A 7,737-nucleotide genomic window follows, 5' to 3' on the forward strand; every position below is an offset into this window, starting at 1 on the left:
CTTCCTTCCTTCCTTCCTTCCTTCCTTCCTTCCTTCCTTCCTTCCTTCCTTCCTCCTTTCCTGCCTTCTTGCTTTCCTGCCTCCCTGCTTACCTGCCTGTTTACCTGCCTGCCTGACTGCCTGCCTTTATTCTTTCCTTCCTTCCTTTCCAATACTGGGGTTTGAACTCAGGGCTTTGAACTTGCTTGGGCTGCTTGCTCAACTGAGGCTCTATCACTTGAGTCACACCTCCAGCTAGTTTTTTGCTGGTTATTTTGGAGATGGAATCTTGAGGACTTTTCTGCCTGAGCCAGCTTCAAATCAATGTCCTCCATATCTTAGCCTCCTGAGTAGCTAGGGATGATAGGTATAAGCCAGTGGCACCTGGCTTGCTCTTATTCTTAATTTCCATTGCCTTTCTGCATGGAGCCATGTATATCCTGAAGCCTGATGATCCAATTTATCTTTACAAAGGCTGCAGTTTCTTTTTTTTTTTTCTTTTTTTTTGGGTCCGGTCGTGGGGCCTGAACTCTGGGCCTGGGCGCTGTCCCTCAGCTCTTCAGCTCAAGGCTAGCACTCTACCACTTGAGCCACAGCGCCACTTCCGGCTTTTTTCTTTTTGCTTATGTGGTGCTGGGGAATCGAACCCAGGGCCTCAGGCATGCAAGGCAAGCGCTCTACCACTGAGCCACCTTCCCAGCCCCAGAGGCTGCAGTTTCTGTGTCCTCAGCAATGAGTCTTTCTTCCTTCCCTCTTGGGTCTTTGTTATACCCGTTTGGTGAATGTTTGGCCCCTTTGAGGACTGGATTTTCTAAGCTAGACCAAAAAAGAGGAAACAAAGCAACTGCCTTCTCTCATAGCACAGGAGGTAGTAGTGGAAAGCACCGTTGTTTGGGAAGTCAAGGAATGAGCAACAGCCAGCCCTTCTATACTTACACCACCATCTGCCCTCCTTTTCTCTCCTATCCTCGTTAGCTGATACCCTAGTTGCAGGGTAGAGGAGAGAGAACACCAGGCCACTGTAGCTTTTGTAGTCATATGTTTGCAGTTGAAGAAGAGAACTAAGGTGGAGGCTGTGCTTCCTTTATAAGAGCTAGTATCTTCAGTTCAGTTCTGTGTGTGTGTGTGTGTGTGTGTGTGCACGTGCGCATATGTGTGTACTTGCACGCATATTAAGGATAAAACCCACAGTCTTCTGCATGCTGAGCACATGCTTTACCACTGAGCTACAAACCCAGCCCCTCAGTTTGATTCTTGGTAATAAAAGATAACTCCCTTTTTGCTTGCTGCCTCCAGGCCCCAGGACGTTTCTCAGTTTGGTTGTTTTTTGTTTGTTTGTTTTGGGGGGATTGTTTTTTCACTGCTTACTACACTCAAAATTCAGGTTGATTTTTGTTTTCTCAAGTTAAGTGGTATTGGCTAGGATACAGTAAAGAAATTGTAGAGAAATTGGATTTCACAAGAGAGTTTTTGAATGATATCTCTTTGGACTACCCTAAAAAATGAAGTTGTGTGTGTGTGTGTGTCCAGCCATGGGCACATCTGTAAATACTCCTGGTTAGTGGGTGGGTGGCTTAGGAAAGGCTTGCTTTATGCCTCTGCATTGCTGCTGCAATGGGACTGCAGAAACTTCCAAGTATACTAAGGCATTAAGCTCTATTTTCAAATGGCCTCGTGCGGTGCTTATTAATTACTGTGGTTACAGTAATACATACACTAGGCGTGGGAGAATTGTGAGGGAGGGCAACTTGGAAAATGACTTTACTGTGATATTTGGGAATAACAGCATGAACTACCTTGCTTAAGTGAGAGACACTTTCTCTGGTGATACTTCAGAGTCCTTCAGTGGAATCTTGCTTCCTCAGTCCAGTTCACCCACTACTTGGTCACCTCAGTAGGAAATGTTAAACATCTAGATGTATGGGGATATGGGACATAGAGAAGCACTTCTGTAATCCCTTGCAGCCCTGGTGGGGCTAGGAAAAGGTATTTAGCTTGCCAGTGGTAGAGGTAACCTTCTAGACTGAAGTATGTCCATATCTCTTCAGGAACCTTCCCTGTACACTGTCAAAGCCATCCTGATTCTGGACAATGATGGAGATCGACTTTTTGCCAAGGTGAGATTCCATTTCAAGTTAATGTAGAAGCAAGACAAAGATATTCTTGAATTTGAATCTTGGGATTGACTCTGTTAACCTATATTATATGTTTTTTTTATTTTAATTTTTATTTTTTGTGAACATACTGTACAGAGGGGTTACAATTACATAGGCAAGATAATGAATACATTTCTTATCAAGCATTGCAGCCTCCTCCTTTGTTTACCCTTCCCATCCCTTCCCAGCCTCCCCCCTGTATGTTTTTTGTTTGTTTGTATGTTTGTTATCCCTGGTCCTGGGGCTTGAACTCTGGGCTTGGGTGCTATCCCTCAGCTCTTCAGCTCAAGGCTAGCGCTCTACCACTTGAGCTACAGCACCATTTATGGTTTTCTGGTGGTTTATTGGAGATAAGAGTCTCATGGACTTTCCTGCCTGGGCTGGCTTTGAACCATGATCCTCAGATTTCAGCCTCCTGAGTAGCTAGGATTACAGGTGTGAGCCACTGGTGCCAGGCTATATGTTTTGTTTTAATTTATTTTTGTTGTTGTTATTTGTTTGTGTGCTGGTGCTAAGGCTTGAACTCAGGGCCTGGGCACTGTCCTTGAGCTTTTGTGCTCAAGGCTACCACTTGTTCTACCACAGCTCCACTTCCAGGTTTTGTTTTTTTTTCCCTGCCAGTCCTGGGGCTTAAACTCTGGGCCTGGGTGCTGCCCCTGAGCTCCTTTTGCTCAAGGCTAGCACTTGAGCCACAGCATACTTCTAGCTCTTTCTGTGATTAATTGTAGTTAAGAGTCTCATGGACTTTCCTGTCTAGGCTGGCTTTGAACCACGATCCTCAGATCTCAGCCTCCTGAGTAGCTAGGATTATAGGTGTGAGCCACTGGTGTCCAGCTCACTTCCACTTTTTTGGTGGTTAATTGGAGATAAGTCAAATGGATTTTTCCTGCCAGGCTGGCTATAAACCAGGATTCTCAGATCTCAGCCTTCTAGGTAGCTAGAATTAATTACAGGTATGAGCCACTAGTGCCTGGCTTAATCTGTATTATTTGACAGTATAATTTTGAGAAGTCTTCTGTCTTGTCTCAACTACTCCAGTAAAACCTAAACTTTCTTCTGTCCCTTAGTTGTGCTATTTCCCTACTTGCTGTCCTCAGACTTTGATCTTTGTTACTTTCTTCAAAGCAGGGCAAAGCTTGAGAACCTTGGCTCCTGAACAAAGCAGTACGTAGATGCTAGAAGTCTGCTGAGTCCTTCACTCTGTCCCTTTCTCTTGTCACTCTGAGTTTCTCCAGAGAATTCTCAAGCAGTGCTAGGGGCCCAGTCTGACATCACCAAGCTTCTTACCCCTTCACTCCCCCAGTGTGGCATAGAAATACCACACTAAATCTATTGAAAGGGAGTAGAAAGGACACCCCTCTCCTTCCTCTATAGTTCCTTGGTCCCCCCACCCCCACCCCCCAGTAGAAATTTCTTCTGTCCCTGGTGTATTAACTCTGGGCAAGTATAGCATAAATCAGTCAGCAGGTAGAGATTAGTTTAGAATTCACCAGCTGTTCCTCCCTGTAATTGGATGTAACTATGCAGGACACCTTTTGAAACAGTTATCCAGTTACTAAATGCCAGACCTGTCATAGGTCTTCAGCTGACTGCGACGGATTAGCCCCTAAAGAGCAGAACGATTTAGCAGCCTACATCTCCATCCCCTTGCAAGGGAGCGCTTGGGAAGTGGGCTCAGCAGCGTGAGAGACTGCCCCCTGCTTCTTTCAGTTTGCAAAAAGGAAAGCTCAGGTCGTAGAGACTCCGGGGCAGAATTTGCCTTGCTTTTGAAGAGACTCAGTGAATGAGGAACGGGTCTTCCTGCAGTGAGGGAAGGTCTGAGGAAGTGCTCTGTCCTGCAAGTGTTTCTTGTTTTCCCTGGCACTGCCCTCACAAGGGGACATTCTTGGAGGAGACAGTCTGGGAGGAGCTTACCCAGAATGTAGACAGGAGCAGAGCCTCCTCCGATGGCTGAAGTCTCTGTGCTCAGATAGCCTTAGAAATGAGAGGGTGGGAGCCAGGAACCAGTGGCTCACCTTTGGAATCCTTGTTATTCAGGAGGCTGAGAGCTGAGAATCACAGTTCAAAGTCAGCTTGGGCAGAAAACTCTGTGACACTTATCTCTAATTAACTACCAAAAAGCTGAAAGTGGAGCTGTGGCTCAAGTGGTAGAGTGCTAACCTTGAGTGAGAAAGCTGAGGGACATTCAAGCATTCAAGCCCTAGTACTAGCAGGAAGAAAGAGGTGGGATGGGGAAGGGAGAGAGAGAGAGGAAGGAGAGAAGGAAGGAAGGAAGGAAGGAAGAAAGGAAGGAAGGAAGGAAGGAAGGAAAAGAAGTAGAGTTGCTTATGATCCTTTAATTTTTTTTTTTTTAATATTCAGTGAGTCACTGCTCATTCCAGCCTCTTCAGCCCTTCCTTCTCCAGGTCAATATTTCTCCCTTGTCCCATGCCTTGAAAGAGAAATCCAAGATCAGGGCACAACAAAGCAACTAATCATTCTGGACTCCCAGCTCTAATGACACGACCCTGTCTCCTTTCTCTCTGACCAGTACTATGACGACACCTACCCTAGTGTCAAGGAGCAAAAGGCCTTTGAGAAGAACATCTTCAACAAGACCCATCGGACTGACAGTAGGTCATTTTACTTTCACTCCCACCCCACCCGCCTGTGCTGGGGGAAACCATAGAGGAAAGGGGGTGACTACAGAAAAAGACAAAATGACTCTGCCTCCTTCTTTTTTCCTCCTCCCCTCATATAATAAACTCTTCAGAAATGTAATGGGGAGGTGAGTGTACCTCACGCGGGAATACCGTGCTGGAAGGTTGGCTGTTAGCTACCTGTCTAGTCCCTGGATTTATGAGCCTCACTTGACAAATTTAACTGCAGCTCTGCTTATTGTACCGCATCCATTAGGGCAGGTAAATGGAAGTCTGTAAAGGTGACCGCTCTGCATTTTTACCTCCCAAGGATCGACTAGTATCCTGTCTCAGTACAAGGAGGGAAATGTGTACCCGGTAGGAGGGAAAGGTAGAGGAAAAGATACATTTAAGATATCCCCCCAACATACACCAAGTTTGTACTTTGCTTTTCTGCTAAGACCCGAAATGACTAGGTCCTCGTCAGTCTTTGTAGGTTATCAAAGCCTGCTAACTCCTTGTCTTTACGTCCTCTTTTTAGGCTACTCTCACCATTTCTGCCTTCCCCCCAGGTGAAATCGCCCTCTTGGAAGGCCTGACAGTAGTCTATAAAAGCAGCATTGATCTCTATTTCTATGTGATTGGCAGCTCCTATGAAAATGAGGTGAGACTTCCCACCCCACTTTGCTCTCTCCGATCCTACTTCCTAAACCACAGGCAGGACATAGAGACTGGTTTTGGGTTTCAGAGATCCACAGCTACTGCCTTCAGAGAGGGTTTATAAAGTGGTGGGAGATGACCACCAGCCTCATAAATGTGGCCCAGCAAATGAATTAGCCTAGAAAGGAGCTTTTTCTCAGGTCTATTTCTTATCTCTATAGAGGAGACACATATATATTTTTAACACTTTTCCTTGTATAGTGGGGTTTTCTTTGTGTTGGTGTTGAGGCTTGAACTCAGGGCCTGGGCACTGTCCCTTCATTCTTTCCCTCAACGCTGGTGCTCTACTACTTGAGCTACAGCTCCACTTCCAGCTTTTTGGTGGTTAATTGGAGATAAGAGTTTCAAAATCCAGGCTGGTTTTGAACTATGATCCTCAGATTTCAGCCTTCTGAGTAGCTAGGATTACAGGCATGAGCCACTAGCACCTGCACAGTATTTTTCCCCCCTTCTTCTTGGTGCTTGAACTCTATCACTTGAGCCATAGTGCCACTTCTGGCTTTTTCTGATAGTTTATTGGAGATAAGAGTCTCATGGACTTTTCTGCCTGGGCTGGCTTCAAACTACAATCCTCAGATCTCAGCCTCTTGAGTAGGTAGGATTACAGGTGTGAGCCATCAGAGCCTGGCTGCAGTTTTTTTTTTGTTTTTTAATTTATTATTATTAATTTTTTTATGCCAGTCATGGGGCCTGAACTCTGGGCCTAGGCACTGTCCCTCAGCTCTTCAGCTCAAGGCTAGGGATCTACCACTTGCACCACTTCTGGCTTTTTCTGCTTATGTGGTGCTGAGGAATCGAACCCAGGGCCTCATGTATGCAAGGTAAGCACTCTACCACCGAGCCACCTTCCCAACCTTTAAATTTGATTGTAAAGGTAATGCACAGAGAGTTATAGTTACATAGGTAAGGTAAGGAATACATTTTTGTTTTGTTTTGCCAATCCTGGGGCTTGAACACAGGGCCTGGACATTGTCCTGAGCCTCTCTGTGCTCAAGACTAGCACTCTACTATTTGAGCCACTGTGTCACTTCCAGCTTTTTCTTTATGTGGTACTGAGGAATCCAACACAAGGCTTCATGATTGCTAGGCAAGTACTCTACCACTAAGCCATATTCCAAGCTTTTCTTTTCCCATTTTTTGAACTCTGGGGCCTGGGCACTGTCCCTCAGCTCTTCAGCTCAAGGCGAGTACTCTACCACTTAAGCCACTTCTGGTTTTCTGGTGGTTAATTGGAGATAAGTCTCACAGATGTTCCTGCCTGCACTGGCTTTGAACCTTGATCCTCAGATCTCAGCCTCCTGAGTAGCTAGGATTACAGGCATGAGCCACCAGCGCCCAGCTTCTAGTTTCCATTTCTTATAGTTCATTTCTATAAGCATCATTTTATATGGTCATATACACATAGTTCCTGAGCCATTGTGATCCTCTCCCAAGAATATCCTCCTTTGTTCTCACTGTGCAGTGCTTAGAGTGCTGTTTAATAACTCAGGTCCAAGTGTAATTATTTGTCTTTTACTATCCATTGAATTAACTTGTAGGTTTATAGACATATTCTAGTAATTACAGATGAGGGAAACCATGCAGTCTATGTTTCTTTGATTCTTGCTTACTTCGCTTAATACAGTTTTTTCCAAGTCTTTCTATTTCCTAACAAATGGGGCAATATCATTCTGATGGGAGCATAGAATTCCATCATTTTTTCATTCCATTTTCTTGATCCATTGGTCCACCGAGGAACATCTAGGTTGATTCCATATGTTGGCTATGGTAAACAGTGCTGCAGTGAATATGGTTGTTCTGGTGGCTTTAGTGTTTCCTTGTTTGTGGTCAATGGATAGATGTCCAGGAATGGGATTGCTGGGTCTAGGGAAGCTCTATATTTAGTCTTTTAAGGAACCTCCATATTACTTTCCAGAGTGGTTGAACAAGTTTACATCCACCAACAGTGTAGTAGTGTTCCCTTTTGGTCACATCACTGCCATCATCTGTTATTGTTAATTTCTTGATAATGACCATTCCAACTGGAGTGAGGTGGACTCTCAGAGTTGTTTTGATTTGTATTTCTTTCTTTCTTTTTTTTTTTTGGGTCCGGTTGTGGGGCCTGAACTCTGGGCCTGGGCGCTGTCCCTCAGCTCTTCAGCTCAAAGCTAGCACTCTACCACTTGAGCTACAGCGCCACTTCCGGCTTTTTTCTTTTTGCTTATGTGGTGCTGGGGAATCGAACCCAGGGCCTTGAGCATGCAAGGCAAGCGCTCTACCACTGA

The 7,737-nt window shown here is 45.2% G+C and overlaps 1 protein-coding gene across 1 annotated transcript in view; it reads left to right on the forward strand.

Annotated features, from left to right (window-relative positions):
* Copz1 (coatomer protein complex, subunit zeta 1) overlaps window positions 1–7,737 on the forward strand; it is a 31,932-nt gene that overhangs the window by 14,488 nt on the left and 9,707 nt on the right. Inside the window, exons 2-4 of the mRNA XM_013032527.1 lie at window positions 2,028–2,096; window positions 4,666–4,747; window positions 5,326–5,417. Coding sequence (XP_012887981.1) covers window positions 2,028–2,096; window positions 4,666–4,747; window positions 5,326–5,417 — 243 coding nt within the window. The remainder of the gene's footprint in view (window positions 1–2,027; window positions 2,097–4,665; window positions 4,748–5,325; window positions 5,418–7,737) is intronic.

This window comes from Dipodomys ordii, unplaced genomic scaffold (assembly GCF_000151885.1).
Source record: "Dipodomys ordii isolate 6190 unplaced genomic scaffold, Dord_2.0 Scaffold155, whole genome shotgun sequence".
NCBI classification, from domain to species: Eukaryota; Metazoa; Chordata; class Mammalia; order Rodentia; family Heteromyidae; genus Dipodomys; species Dipodomys ordii.